Genomic DNA, 15,305 nt, shown 5'->3' on the forward strand with positions numbered 1-15,305 from the left:
CAGAGGCATTTAATTTAGAGACATGATGCCTTAACTCAAAAAACTTTATAAAGGTAGAGATTTTAGATCATAAAGATGTTAGGGCTCCTAAAGTCATAACACATAATAGGCAACTACTAAGAGTCACATTGATTTAGGAATCCTGTAGTCATTTCCTATGAGTGAAATATATTTCATCTTTAAACTCCCTCTCCAGTTAGGGATATAAGATTTGGGATCTCTTTATGATAATAAGAATGTTTTCTTAGTATCAGGAGTTAAGAGAGAAAGTTGTGAATGTGAACATTTTAGATTTGGGTAAAGCAGCATGAAACACCCTCACCATCCCCATGCCCTGGAGTGATTGGCTAGTTTGCCTTACAAGGAGAAAAACATCCTAAACTCTTGGGTGCATATTCTAGGTGATCCTGAGTCGGCTGTGACTGAGCTACAATGCATTTGGCACAACCTGAGCTACATGAATTGTACTTGGCTCCCTGGAAGGAACACAAGACCTGACACTAACTATACTCTCTACTACTGGTGAGTATGGACAGGAGACTTACAGGGGAAACACTGATTGTGATGATGCTGGGAATCTTTGGATCTAGCATAGCTTGTTTTTTTTTTTTTTTTTTTTTTTAAAAAGCAAAAGCCTATTTTTGGCACCCCCAAGAAGATGGGCAGTTTGCTTCAGTGGAAAATGCATCTGCTTTTGGTGTCTACTTTTAGGAAAATAATAATTATAGGTCCACAGGATTCTGCAAAAAAACCGTACAGGGAGATCTCATGTACCCTTCACCCAGCTTCTCCCAATGGTAACGATATCAAACCAGAAAATTGGCATTGGTACAATCCACCAAACTTACTCAACTTTTACCAGGTAACATGCACTCATTTGTGTGTGTGTGTGTGTGTTTCTATGCAATTTTATTACATGTGTAGATACAGAATAGTTCTATTACCTCAAGTTGCCCTTTCATGGCCATACCTACCTCCCTCTGCATTCCCCCCTACCCACATTCTCTTCCCCAAGTCTCTAACCTCTGGCAACCTCAAATCTGTTCTCCATCTCTATAATTTTGTCATTTCAAGAGTTCTACTGAAATGAAATCATACAGCATATAACTATTTGAGGCTAAAGTTGTTTTGTTTTGTTTTTAACTGCATGATACCCTTGAGATCCATCTAAGTTGTTGTATGTATCAACAGTTTACTCCTTTTTATTGCTGGGTAGTATTCCATGACATGGATGTACTACTTTGTTTAACCATTCATTTATTGAAGGATATATCAATTTCCTATTTTTTGCTATTATGAATGGAGCTGATGTAAATATTCGCATTCAGGTTTTTATGTAAACATAATTTTTCATTTCTCTGGAATAATGCCTAAGAGTGCAGTTGCTGGATTATATGCTAATTGCATATTTAGTTTTATAACAAACTGCCAAACTGTTGTTCAGTGTGGCTATACCATTTTACATTCCCACCAGCTGTGTATGAGTCACTGGTGCCTACCTTAAAAAAGGAAAATTATTATCATGTCCAGGGTTAAAAAGTAATTTAGCTCCCCACAAAATAACTTATATGTGACATTTGTGACTATAACTGCAAAATTTGTTAAATTTCTAAATTAATCTTTAATCATTCCCTTTCCTTTAGAGCCTAGAATTATTAGCAATAGAACAAGGAAGAAAGGACCAGGTTAATCAATTCAATAAAACTTTAATTAGTGCATATTATGGGTAAACCACTCAATAGGCAGCTGAGATAAGAAACATGTCTCTTCGCTCCTAAAGCTTAAAATGTAGAGGGGGAGACAGTGCCCAACACAATTACATATATATATATATATATATATATATATATATATATATATATATATATATAAAACATGAGTATGTGATGAAGGCAGTTGCAGAGGTCTAGACAAACTCTCGTGAGGTATAGAAAAACTCTTGTGAGTAGCTAGTGTGGATCTTGGGGTAGTAGCAAGGGGAGGTTTTGATGAAGGGGTGAACAGCATGGATGGAGGGTTTCTAAGAGGCTGGCTTTTGAGGAGGAGCATTCTGCGGAATGGGGATATTTAGTCAGTGTGATGTCAGGGTGGGAAATCTAGTGTTGGCAATCTGTTCTCCACAGGGCCTTGTCCTCCTTTCTATCATTCTTTCAAACCACTTCTGAGAGAATGGAGTGTAAAGGACCGTGTCCAGGACTTGTGAAGCTATAAGATAAACATGGCTTTTCATCCTGGAGTGTCCATTTTGCCCAATGACTTGAAAAATATTTTTGGCATATTAAAGCACTCGTGGCTAGATCATGAATTGCTTGCAAAAGTTAGGGTTCTGCTCAAGATGGCAGAGTAGGTAAATGCTGTGCTTGCCTCTTTCATGACCACATCAAACTTACAACTAAACTATAAAACAACCTTTATTGAGAATTGCCTGAAGTCTCCCTGAACCAAATTCCTACAACTAAGGACATACAGAAGAAGCCACGGGGAGACTGGTAGGAGTGGCGGAGGCACAGAACAGACTGGTGCCACACCCATATGTGGTGGTTAAAAATTAGGAGCGAGGTGTCCCTGCCCCACATCAGACTCCCCAGCCCGTGGCTCCAGTGCTGGAAAGAAAAGTCCCCATAACTTCTGGCTCTGAAAACCAGCAGAGATTGGGGCTGAGTGAGATGGGGAATGGCTGCACTCCCAGGAGCTCCTCTTAAAGGGCCCACACATGGATTTGCTCAGTGACATACTTGTTCAGAGCTCCAGCACTGGGGCAGCAGCTAAAAGGGCGCCAGGGATACATGGGGACAAACTGAATTGTCTAGCTTCAGGACAAGGGCTGGAAGGGCAGCTTTTTCCCACACAGAAGTGTTGGCAGAAGCCATTATACCTTTGTTGAGCCCTCCCTGCCACCCAGAGTGCAGAGTCTACATCAACCTAGCTGACACCATTTGCCCCACCCTGGTACCCCATCCTACCCAACTTGTGGACCCACCCAAGCCACTTGTAGTGGCTTTTCCATACAAATGGCCTGTCTTGGCTCATGCTTCAGACTTTCTTAAAACGTCTGAAAGATTTACCAACTGCAAACAAGCAGCATCTGGCCTCAGCATGCCCTGTACCTCTTTCTAAGCAGCCCCATGCCTAGCACTAGTGGCAGTTGGTCTCGGTTTGCATTTCTTCCAGGTACCACCAAGCTCAGCACAAGTGGCGACCATTGGCAGATCACACTGTAGCTCATACCAAGTGGCCCAGAACAAGGCACAGGCAGCAGCTGACCTTGGCGAGCAGTAGAGCCCCTCACAAGAGGCCCCAGGACCAACACACCTGGTGGCCCACTTCAGACCACACCAGAGCCCCACCCAACTACCTCCACAAATGGCACACCCAAAGGGCAGACTTGGCAGGTACCAGAGCCCCAGTAATCTGAACCCTGCTCTGTAGAGTCAGCCCCTGCACAACAGCTCCTCCACTGTAGTCACAGCCAGTCCTCACAACCAATCAGATGAAGGTCAATCCCTCCCATTGATGTGCAAACAGCAACCAAGGCTCAACTACAATGGGAGGGCATATACATCCCATAAAAGGTACACGCCTGGAGCACCCAGCTTAGGTGACTGGGGAGACTGCACTACTAAGTCCTTAGTTCACCTACTACATAATACCACTCTACTAAGAACAGAAGACGTAGCACCCCTACCTAATACATAGAAACAAACACAGGGAGGCAGCCAAAATGGGGAGACAAAGAAACATGTCCCAAATGAAACAACAGAACAAAGCTCCAGAAAAAGAACTAAACGAAATGAAGATAAGCAATCTACCAGATGCAGAGTTCAAAATACAGGTTATAAAGATGCTCAGTGATCTCAGGGAGAACTTCAACAAAGAGATAGGAGACATTAAAAGGAACCAGTCAGAAATCAAGAATACAATAACTGAAATGAAGAATACATTAGAGGGAATCAACAGTAGATTAGATGAAGCAGAGGATCGAATCAGTGATTTAAAAGATAAGGCAGCATAAAACACCCAATCAGAACAGCAAAAAGAAAAAAAAAGAATCCAAAAAAGGATAGTTTAAGAGGCCTCTGGGACAACATCAAGTGTACCAACATTTGCATTATAGGGGTACCAGAAGGAGAAGAGATACAGCAAGGAATTGAAAACCTATTTGAAGAAATAATGATGGAAAAGTACCCTAACCTGGTGAAGGAAATAGACGTACAAGCCCAGGAAACAAACAAGAGTCCCAAACAAGATGAACCCAAAGAAGCCAAGATACATCCTAATCAAACGTTAAAGACAAAGAGATTCTTAAAAGTAGCAAGAGAAAAGCAGTTAGTTACCTATAAGGGATCCCCCATAAGACTATCAGCTGATTTCTCAACAGAAACGTTGCAGGCCAGAAGACACTGGCACAAAATATTCAGTGATGAAAAGCAAGACCTACAACCAAGATTACTCTACCCAGGAAAACCTATCATTTCAAGTCTAAGGAGCTTTCCAGACAAGGAAAAGGTAAAGGAGTTCATTATAACCAAACCAGTATTACAAGAAATGTTAAAGAGACTTCTTTAAGAAGAGGAAGGAAAAAAGATAAAAAATAAAAATAATAAAATGGCAATAACTACATATCAATAATTGCTTTAAATGTAAATGGTTAAATGTTCCAATCAAAAGACATAGGGCGGCTGAATGGATAAGAAAACAAGACCCTTACATATGCTGCCTACAAGAGACTCACTTCAGATTGACAGACACACACAGACTGAAAATAAAGGGATGGAAAAAGATACTCCTTGAAAATGGAAAAAACAAAACAAAACAAAAACGGGGGCAGTACTTGTACCAGACAAAATGGACTTTAAAACAAAGGCTATATAGCAAGAGACAAAGAAGAACCCAGTAATCCCACTTCTGGGTATTTATCCAAAGAAACCCAAAGCACTACTTTGAAGGGACATGTGCATCATATTTGCATTGCAGCATTATTTACAAGATATGGAGGGAACCTGGGTGTCCACAAATGGATGAATGGATAAAGAAGAGGTGGTACACATGTGCAATGGAATAGTACTACACCATAAAGAATGAAATCTGCCATTTGCAAGAACATGGATGGACCTAGAGGGTACTGTACTGAGTGGAGTAAGTCAGAGAAAGACAAATGCCATATAATTTCACTTATATGTGGAATCTAAAGAACAAAGTAAATGAACAAACAAAACAGAGAACATTTTGATGGTTGCCAGATTGGAGGGGGGGTTGTGGGATAGGTAGAAAAGGGGGAAAGGATTAAGTACAAATTGGTAGTTAAAACATAGTCATGGGGATGCAATTTGAAGCATTAGGGAATATAGTCAATAATATGGTAATAAATATGTGTGGTGTCAGATGGGTACTAGATTTATCGGGGTGATCACCTTGCAAGTCATACAAATGTTTAATCACTATGTTTTACACCTGAAACGAATAGAATATTGTATGTCAACTGTAATTGAAAAATAAAAAATTATTTTTAAAAAATGCAAAAATCACATGAATTTTTGAAGGAAAACCTCCAGAGTTACCTGGGGGTTTGCATTCATTCTCCTTCCCTGTTCCACAGGGTATTCCTGGCAAAGTTGAGAAGCCTTGCAGGTGAAGCCAGGTGGCACTGAGATGGTGTGGTTGAGTCTGGAGGGGTTTTTCTGATATGAAGAATTGTCCTTGGAGGTTTTGTAGTTTCACTGCCCACTTGTGTGACCTGTTGTTTCATCTGTCCTTAACACGTTGCGTACGGCGGGGTTTAAATCCCTCATACCCCTCTGTTCCGGCAGGTTTTTAAAAGAAACTACTTTAAAATGCACTCTTCTCTTTAAAGCGTAAATGCTTCTATGTCATTTATTATTTTTCTATGGAATTTTTTAGGATTTACTCACCTATGATGTTAGTAATCCCTCCTGGTGTGATACTGCAGAAAGCAGCTTCCTTTGTGCAGTGGGACACGGCAAAAATTGCATATGTACCAAGTTTCACTTCTCACTTTTTTTGATGCGCACACTTTACACACCCGTGTGTGATGTTTTTTCTTTCCTCTTCCCACTATGGGCTCCAGATGATGCGTGGCCAAATCTCCCGAGAGCCTGGCCGGATTGTCTTCCTTGGGGGCCTGCTGCGTAGGCACTTTCACAGCTGGTTCCCTATCGCCACTCATCTCACCTCCCTGTCTTGGCCTCTCACTGCTCTCTGCCCAGTCTTTTGAAATTCTCGTTATCCGTCCTTAACGCATGGCTCAGAAAAAAACGAAGATTCTCGTGATCCGTATGCAACGTGTTAAAACCCTTCAGTGGCTTGCTCGTGACTTCAGGATAAAGTCCAAATCTTCAGTATGACAGAAAAAGCCCTTTATGACCTGGCTTCTGTCAGTCTCTAGCCTCAGTCTCACCTCTATCCGTGCACCCCACCCCTCTTGCACCCAACTGTCCAGCCCACACTACTTTCAGCTCCTCAGTCTGACTCTTCAAACACTCAAACAGAATAATGGAATTCAAACTGAACAGTGGAAGCATTTGTGTCCCTTTGCAGCCTATGTCTTGCCCTCTCACCTGGATGCCTCTTATTTGTCCTTATCTTAGCTCAGATATCACTTCCTCTCCAGAAAGCCTTCCTTGACCTCTCAAGTCTACATATGTTCCCCCATCATCATCGTGTCCCATGGTACCTTGCACTTTCCCGTGACTTAGTACTCAGCACATTGTGTTGTCATTTCCTGTTTGCTAAGAGGTAGCCTCCCTAGACTGTGGTCTCCCTTGAGAACAGGGTCTGTATCTTGTTTTCCCCAGTGCCTGACACGTGGTGGGTGCTCCATAAATAAATCTTGAATGTTTGGTAAGATCCAAAGCTAGAGAACATTTGGGACTGGCGTGAGGACTGAGGAGGGATAAACAACTCAGGAGAATTATACTTCAGAAATAAAAAGAGAGGAGGATTGGGTTGATCTGACTCCCCAAAGAATTGGGAGTGAAGGGGCCAGAAGAGCCTTAAAAGGAGTAGCTTGGCTCTGATAATGTTGCAGTGAAGTCTGGAGAGAGCTGTTACTATAGGCTTTAAGGGGTTCTTAAAACTGGTAGCATCCCTGTGTTTATTATGCTGCTAACTCCTCTTGCTTTCCCTGGAGTTGTTACTGGTAAAATCACAGGCAACGCCTTTAAAGAGTCTGTGTCTATAGAGGGGGCAGGGAAAGGAAGGGAAGAAATCTTAAAACTGTGTCTTATTCCATGGCCAATTGTGTGGGATAGGAATCGGGGTGACACTAGCGGTAGATGGTGGCCTAGTCATTGGAGTTCTTGTAACACAAAAATGGGGAAGTGTGTTCGGGCATGTACTAGCACAAACCAAGTCTTAGAGCAAAGTGCAAAATGATCGCCCTCTTGGGTGACTAAATTACAAAACACTGGACCAACCAATTCAAAACAGCATTCTTCTTCCTCTGGGTTGAAGTATTCCTCTTGCTCTGGGCTGATGCAGCGTCTTGCCAAAGCTAACAGCAGAAGGTGCTTGGGCTGGCTTTCAGCCCTTAGTTGACGCCATTGTGCAAGGCACAGTCTACCATTACTGGAGGTGGTTCTAGAAGCCATCCCAAGAGAGGGGCAGTTCGCTGGCACCCTCGGGGGCAGGGATCGTATTTCTTGTCATACACATTCCCGGAGTTGGTCATCAGCACGGGCTCTTGCTGTAGTGTAGACCTGTGCTGTCCAATACAGGAGCCACTAGCCACATGTGACTATTTACATTTGAATTTAAGTTAAAGCAAATTAAAGCTCCAGTTGCTCAATCTTATTAGCCTGTTTTGCAGATGGCTAGTGGCTCCTGTGTTAGCACAGATACCGACCATTTCCATAATCCCAGAAAACTCTGTTGGACAGTGTAATATAGATTCTATATCTTCTGTCCTCACCATCCCATAGCTTTTACTTTTTTGGAGGCACACTGCCTGGGTTCAAATCCTGGCTCTCTTACTAGCAAGTGTGATTTGGGGTAAGTGCCTTCCCTCTGAGACTCATTTTTGTAATCTGTAAAATGGGTATAGTAATAGTACTACTTAAGGTTGTTGTGAGGGCTGCTATTGTATGGAAAGTATTTGGAAGGAACTGTGCCTAACCCCTAACATGGATAGAGTAAGCTATATTGTTTTTGATTATTCATCCCCACTCCCTTGCAGATTAGCCAGTATACATTGCTGGCCTCTTCCCCCACCTCACAGGACTAGTACCTAGCCCATACTTCCTGCTCCTCTGCTCTTCCCTAGAGAGATTCTTTCCAATCAAAAATGCAAAAGAAAGGGACACATTTGGCTCATTGCCAGGCACTCAGAATTGGATTCAGTACCAGTTTAAACCATGTCAAACTGCCAGACTATTTCCCTAATCCCCAATCAAAAAGTGGAGGGTCATTTTGAAGCCCCAGGGCAGCGACCTGTGGCTCTGCAGGGACAGTCTGGCATTGAAGAAGCCTGACCTTAATAGCTACAGACTAGCCATGCCAATGAATTTTAGGGAATTTCTTACCACATTAATCATCTTCAGAGTTTAGGAAACAGCCTTTCATTTGTCCATATCCTCATGTCTGCAGGGTGAGTCTGGGGAGGATTTCAGTGTGTAAATTTTAACAGGAAGCACCTTAATGCATTCTGTCTTAGGTCATCATCCAATCTTTCACAAAAAGTCCCCAAAAAATCATCTATTCAAAACCAATATATTTCCCTTTTCTTATTTTTTCTAAATTACAACAATTTTTTTTTTAATTTTATGTATGGGGTCCGTGACAATATGTGAAATAGGGTACAAAAATGAAAAAGGAATCTCAAAGATTGCTCAGTAGAGGAGTGCTTTTCATTATTTGAAACAAAAATTAATTTTCTACATAGTTTTCTTTAGTTATGTAACAGAAATGTCATGAGTGTCTTCAGTTTCTGTTTCTGGCTGTGGATGGAAAACATTCCAGGCCTGTGTGATCTGAAAACTAGCCAGGGTAGTAACTTAGTTTTTAAAAAACTGTTGTCATTCACGAACCAGTAGGGCCTACAACTAGGAAGAAAACTTGATGTACAGTGTTTTTTTTTTTAAAGGGACAAGAGCATTTTCTATATTGAAGCCTTTCTTTGCACAGCCTTTGAAGGATTAAATATATTGGACCTAAATTTTTCTTCTCTCTTTTTAAAGACCTTTTAAGAGCAGTTTTGGGTTTACAACAAAATGGAGAGGAAGGTACAGAGATTGCCCATATATCTCTCCGCCCCCCCCACACACACGCATAGCCTCCCCATTATCAGCATCACTCACCAGAGGGCACATTTGTTACAGAGGATGAACCTGCATTGGTTCATCATGGTCACCCAAAGTCCATAGTGTACCTTAGGGTTCACTCTTGGTGGTGCACATTCTGTGGGTTTGCACACATGTATAATGACATGTATACATGATTATAGTATCATGCAGAGTATTTTCACTGCCCTAAAAATCCTCTGGGCTTTGCCTATTCATCTCTCCTCCACTCCAACCTCTGGAAATCACTGATTTTTTTTCTATATTTTTACCTTTACTAAAATGTCATATAGTTGGACTCATACAGTATGTAGCCTTCACAGATTGGCTTTTTTCACTTAAGAATATGCATTTAAGTTTCCTCCATGTCTTTTAATGGCTTGACAGCTCATTTTTAATTAGTGCTGAATAATATTCCACTGTCTGAATGTACCACAGTTTATTTATCTATTCACCTACTGAAGGACATCTTGGTTGCTTCCAAGCTCTGGTAATGGATGAATAAAGGTGCTATAAACATTCGTATGCAGGGTTTTGTGTGGACATAAGTTTTCAACTCCTTTAGGTAAGTATCAAGGAGTGGGATTGCTGGATCGTATGGTGAGAGGATGTTTGGTTTTGTAAGAAACCACCAAACTGTCTTCCAAAGTGGCGGTAGCATTTTGCATCCCCACCAGCAGTGAAGGAGAGTTCCTGCTGCTGCACATCCTCGCCAGCATTTGGTGTTGTCAGAGGTCCGGATTTAACCATTCTAATAGGTGTGTACTGGTATCTCATAGTTGTTTTCATTTACATTTTCCTGATGACATATGATGTGGAACATCTTTTCAAGTTTATTTACCTTTTGTGTATCTTTTTTTTTAAATTTTACTTTATTAAATTTATTGGGGTGACAATTGTTAGTAAAATTACATAGATTTCAGGTGTACAATTCTGTATTACATCATCTATAAATCCCATTGTGTGTTCATCACCCAGAGTCAGTTCTCCTTCCATCACCATATATTTGATCCCCTTTACCCTCATATCCCACCCCCCACCCCCCTTACACTCTGGTAACCACTAAACTATTGTCTGTGTCTATGAGTTTTTGTTTCTCATTTGTTTGTCTTGTTCTTTTGTTGTTTTTGGTTTATGTACCACATATCAGTGAAATCACATGGTTCTCTGCTTTTTCTGTCTGACTTATTTCGCTCAATATTACACTCTCAAGATCCATCCATGTTGTCACAAACGTTCCTATATCATCTTTTCTTACCGCCGAATAGTATTCCATTGTGTATATATACCACAACTTCTTTATCCATTCATCTATCGAAGGACATTTTGGTTGTTTCCATGTCTTGGCCACTGTAAACAAAGCTGCAATGAACATTGGAGCACACGGGTCTTTATGTATAAATGTTTTCAGATTTTTTGGGTAGATACCCAGGAGAGGGATGGCTGGTTATATAGCAATTCTATTGGTAATTTTTTGAGGAACCTTCACACTGCCTTCCATAACGGCTGCACCAGTCTGCATTCCCACCAACAGTGTATGAGGGTTCCTTTTTCTCCACAGCCTCTCCAACACTTGTTACTATTGGTCTTGTTGATGATAGCCATTCTGACTGGGGTGAGGTGATATCTCATTGTGGTTTTGATTTGCATTTCTCTGATGATTAGTGATGTTGAGCATTTTTTCATATGTCTATTTGCCATTTGTATGTCCTCTTTGGAGAAATGTCTCTTCAAGTCCTCTGCCCATTTTTCAATTGGGTTGTTTGTTTTTTTGTTGTTGAGTTGCATGAGTTCCTTGTATTTTCTGGATATTAGCCCCTTCTCTGAGGCACTGTTTGCAAAAATCTTCTCCCATTCAGTTGGTGGCCTCTTTATTTTGTCGATGGTTTCTTTTGCTGTGCAGAAGCTTTTAAGTTTCATGTAGTCCCATTCGTTTATTTTAGCTTTTACTTCCATTGCCTTTGGAGTCAAATTCATAAAATGCTCATTGAACCCAAGACCCATAAGTTTAGTTCCTATGTTTTCTTCTGTGAAGTTTATTGTGTCAGGTCTTATGCTTAAGTCTTTGATCCATTTTGAATTAACTTTGGAACATGGTGACAAATAGCAGTCTAGTTTCATTCTTTTGCACGTGGCTATCCAATTCTCCCAGCACCATTTATTGAAGAGGCTTTCTTTGCTCCATTGTATGTTTTTAGCTTCTTTGTAAAAAATTATCTGTCCATATTTATGTGGTTTTATTTCTGGGTTCTCAATTCTATTCCATTGGTCTATGTGTCTGTTTTTCTACCAATACCATCCTGTTTTGATTATTGTAGCCCTGTAGTACAAGCCAAAGTCAGGAAGTGTGATACCTCCATTACTGTTCTTTTTTCCAAAGATTGCTTTGCCTATTCGGGGTCTTTTGTGGTTCCAAACAAATCTGATGATTTTTCGTTCTATTTCTTTAAAATATGCCATTGGGATTTTGATGGGGATTGCATTGAATCTGTATATTGCTTTGGGTAGTATGGCCATTTCAACTATGTTGATTCTTCCAATCCATGAGTATGGAATGTCTTTCCATTTCTTTGTGTCTTCTTCAATGTCTTTCAAAAATGTCTTATAGTTTTCAGCATATAGGTCTTTCACGTCCTTGGTTAAGTTTATTCCTAGGTATTTTATTCTTTTTGCTACAATTGCAAAATGAATTGTTTTTTGTATTTCTTTTTCTGAGGTTTCATTGTTACTATATAGGAAAGCAATGGACTTTTGTACGTTGATTTTGTAGCCAGCAACTTTACTATATTCGTTGATTGTTTCTAATAGCTTTTTGGTGGAGTCGTTAGGGTTTTCTATATCTAGCATCATGTCATATGCAAAGAGTGATAATTTAACTTCTTCATTCCCAATTTGGATGCCTTTTATTTCTTTCTCTTGCCTGATTGCTCTGGCAAGGACTTCCAACACTATGTTGAAAAGCAGAGGTGATAGGGGACAGCCCTGTCGTGTTCCTGAATGTAGAACAAAGGGCTTCAATTTTTCACCATTAATTATGAGATTAGCAGAGGGCTTGTCATATATGGCCTTTATTATGTTAAGGTGTTTTCCTTCTATACCTATTTTATTAAGTGTTTTAATCATAAATAGATGTTGTATCTTGTCAAATGCTTTTTCTGTATCAATTGATATAATCATATGATTTTTGTCCTTTATTTTGTTTATGTGATATATCACATTGATGGATTTGCGGATGTTGAACCATCCTTGTGCCTCAGGGATGAACCCCAGTTGGTCGTGATAAATAATCTTTTTAATGCATTGTTGTATTCGATTTGCTAGAATTTTATTTAGGATTTTTGCATCGGTATTCATCAGAGATATTGGTCTGTAGTTTTCTTTTTTGTGCTGTCCTTACCAGGTTTTGGTATCAGGGTAATGTTGGCCTCATAAAATGAGTTAGGGAGTACTGTCTCTTCTTCAAATTTTTTTTTTAATTAAATTTATTGGGGTGACAATTGTTAGTAAAATTACATAGATTTCAGGTGTACAAAATGGTATTAGAGCCTCTTTGAAGGTTTGGTAGAATTCACTAGTGAAGCCATCTGGTCCCGGACTTTTGCTTTTGGGAAGGTTTTGGATGACTGATTCAATTTCGTTACTGGTGATCGGTCTGTTTAGATTTTCCAGTTCTTCGTGGTTCAGCCTCGGAAGGCTATATGTTTCTAAGAACTTGTCGATTTCTTCTAGGTTATTGAATTTGGTGTCATATAGTCCTTCATAGTATTCTTGGATGATCCTTTGTATTTCTGCGGTGTTGGTGATAACTTCCCCTTTTACGTTTCTGATTTTGTTAATCAGTGTCTTCTCTCTTTTTATCTTAGTAAGTCTAGCCAAGGGTTTGTCAGATTTGTTAATCTTTTCAAAGAACCAGATCTTTGTCACATTAATTTTTTCTATTGTCTTTTTGTTCTCTATTTCATTTAGTTCTGCTCTAATTTTTGTTATTTGCTTTCTTCTGCTGACCTTGGGTTTTACTTGTTCTTCTTTTTCTAGTTCTTTAAGGTGTAACATGAGGTTATTTATTTGGGAGTTTTCTTGTTTCTTGAGATAGGCCTGTAATGAGGTAAATTTCCCTCTTAAAACTGCTTTCGCTGCATCCCAAAAATTTTGGTAGGATATATTTTCATTGTCATTTGTTTCTATGTATCTTTTGATCTCTCCTCTAACTTCTTCTTTGACCCAGTCATTCTTTAAAAGTATGTTGTTTAATCTCCATGTATTTGTGTTTTTCCCGCTTTTGTTTTGCAGTTCATATCCAACTTCAAAGCCTTTTGATCAGAGAATATGCTTGGAATGATTTCAATCTTCCTGAATTTGTTTAGACTGATTTTATGGGCCAATATATGGTCTATCCTTGAGAATGTTCCGTGTACACTAGAAAATAATGTATAGTCTGATGTTTCAGGATGAAGTGCTCCATAAATGTAAATAATGTCCATTTCATCTAATGTGTCATTTAGGGCTGCTATTTCATAGTTTATTTTCTGTTTGGATGATCTATCCATAGCTGTCAATGATGTATTTAATTCCCCTAGTATAATTGTGTTTTGGTCAATTTCTCCCTTTAGTTCTATTAGTAGTTGCTTGGTATATTTCGGTGCTCCCTGATTGGGGGCATACATATTGATGACTGTTATGTCTTCTTGTTGTGCAGTCCCCTTCACCATTATGAAATGTCCATCTTTGTCTCTTGTTATCTTTTTCACCCTGAAGTCTGTTTCATCTGATATCATTATGGCTACACCTGATTTTCTCTGGGTACCGTTTGCTTGGAGTGTCAATTTCCACCCTTTCACTTTGAGTCTATGCTTGTAGCTGAGATGTGTCTTGTACCTGAGATGTGTGTCTTAGAGCAGCATATGGTTGGTTTTAGTTTTTTGATCCAATCTGCTACTCTGTGTCTTTGTATTGGTGAGTTCACTCCATTTACATTTAGGGTGATTATTGATATGTGAGGATTTCCTGTCATTGTATCTTTAGTTTTCTGGTAAGGCTTTGTCTCAATTGTTTCTTTGCCTTTTTGTTGTTGTTATTATTTCTGTGTGGTGATAGTCTATGATGTTTCCCTCTGTTTCTTCTTTTATTTCAGTATATATTTCAGTTCTGGATTTTTTCTGAGTGGTTATCCATAAGATAATGTAAAAGAAAGTTTGATATTTAGAGTATTCCGTTTTCTTCAGCACGCTTACTTTCTCCATTCCCATATTCCGGTTCAGGCCTTTACTCTCCCCTTTTTTATGTTTTGGTTGCCATAAATTGTCTCTGTTGATGGTGGTCGAATAGCCTCCTTTTGTATTTCTTGTAGTGCAGGTAGTGCATTAGAAAATTCCCTCAGCTTCTGTATGTCTGCAAAGGTCTTTATTCCTCCTTCATATCTAAAGGATATCTTTGCTGGATATGTTATGCTTGGCTCATGATTTCTCTCTTTCAATAGTTTGAATATTTGGTTCCACTCCCTCCTGGCTTGTAGAGTTTCTGCTGAAAAATCTGATGATAATCTAATGGGGTTTCCTTTGTAAGTTACCGTCTTCTTTTCCCTGGCTGCCTTGAGGATTCTTTCTTTGTCGTTGATTTTAGACAGCTTCAATACAATGTGCCTTGGAGAAGGCCTGTTGGGATTGAGGTAATTAGGTGTTCTATTTGCTTCTTGGATTCGAGGGTCCAGTTCTCTCCCCAAGTTTGGGAAGTTCTCATCGACAATTTGTTTGAATATATTCTCTGTTCCCTTCTCTCTTTCTTCTCTTTCTGGTATGCCCATTATTCTTATATTGCTCTTTCTGATGGAGTCAGAAAGTTCTTGTAGAGTTCTTTCATTTCTTTTAAGTCTCAAGTCTCTTTCTTCTTCCATCTGGGTAATTTCCAGGATTCCATCTTCGATGTCACTGATTCTTTCCTCCATCTGGTCAACTCTACTACCTAAGCTGGTTATTTCATTCTTAATTTCTTCTATTGAGTTCTTAATCTCCAGAA

At 39.7% G+C, this 15,305-nt stretch overlaps 1 protein-coding gene across 1 annotated transcript in view; it reads left to right on the forward strand.

The window, feature by feature from the left end:
* The window catches only part of IL13RA1 (interleukin 13 receptor subunit alpha 1), a 74,653-nt gene that overhangs the window by 13,551 nt on the left and 45,797 nt on the right, over window positions 1-15,305 (forward strand). The window contains exon 4 of the mRNA XM_088794732.1: window positions 402-522. Within this exon, the coding sequence (XP_088650858.1) occupies window positions 402-522 (121 nt within the window). The remainder of the gene's footprint in view (window positions 1-401; window positions 523-15,305) is intronic.

This window comes from Rhinolophus sinicus, chromosome 18, assembly GCF_057876585.1.
Source record: "Rhinolophus sinicus isolate RSI-liver-muscle chromosome 18, RSI-T2T, whole genome shotgun sequence".
Taxonomy (NCBI): Eukaryota; Metazoa; Chordata; class Mammalia; order Chiroptera; family Rhinolophidae; genus Rhinolophus; species Rhinolophus sinicus.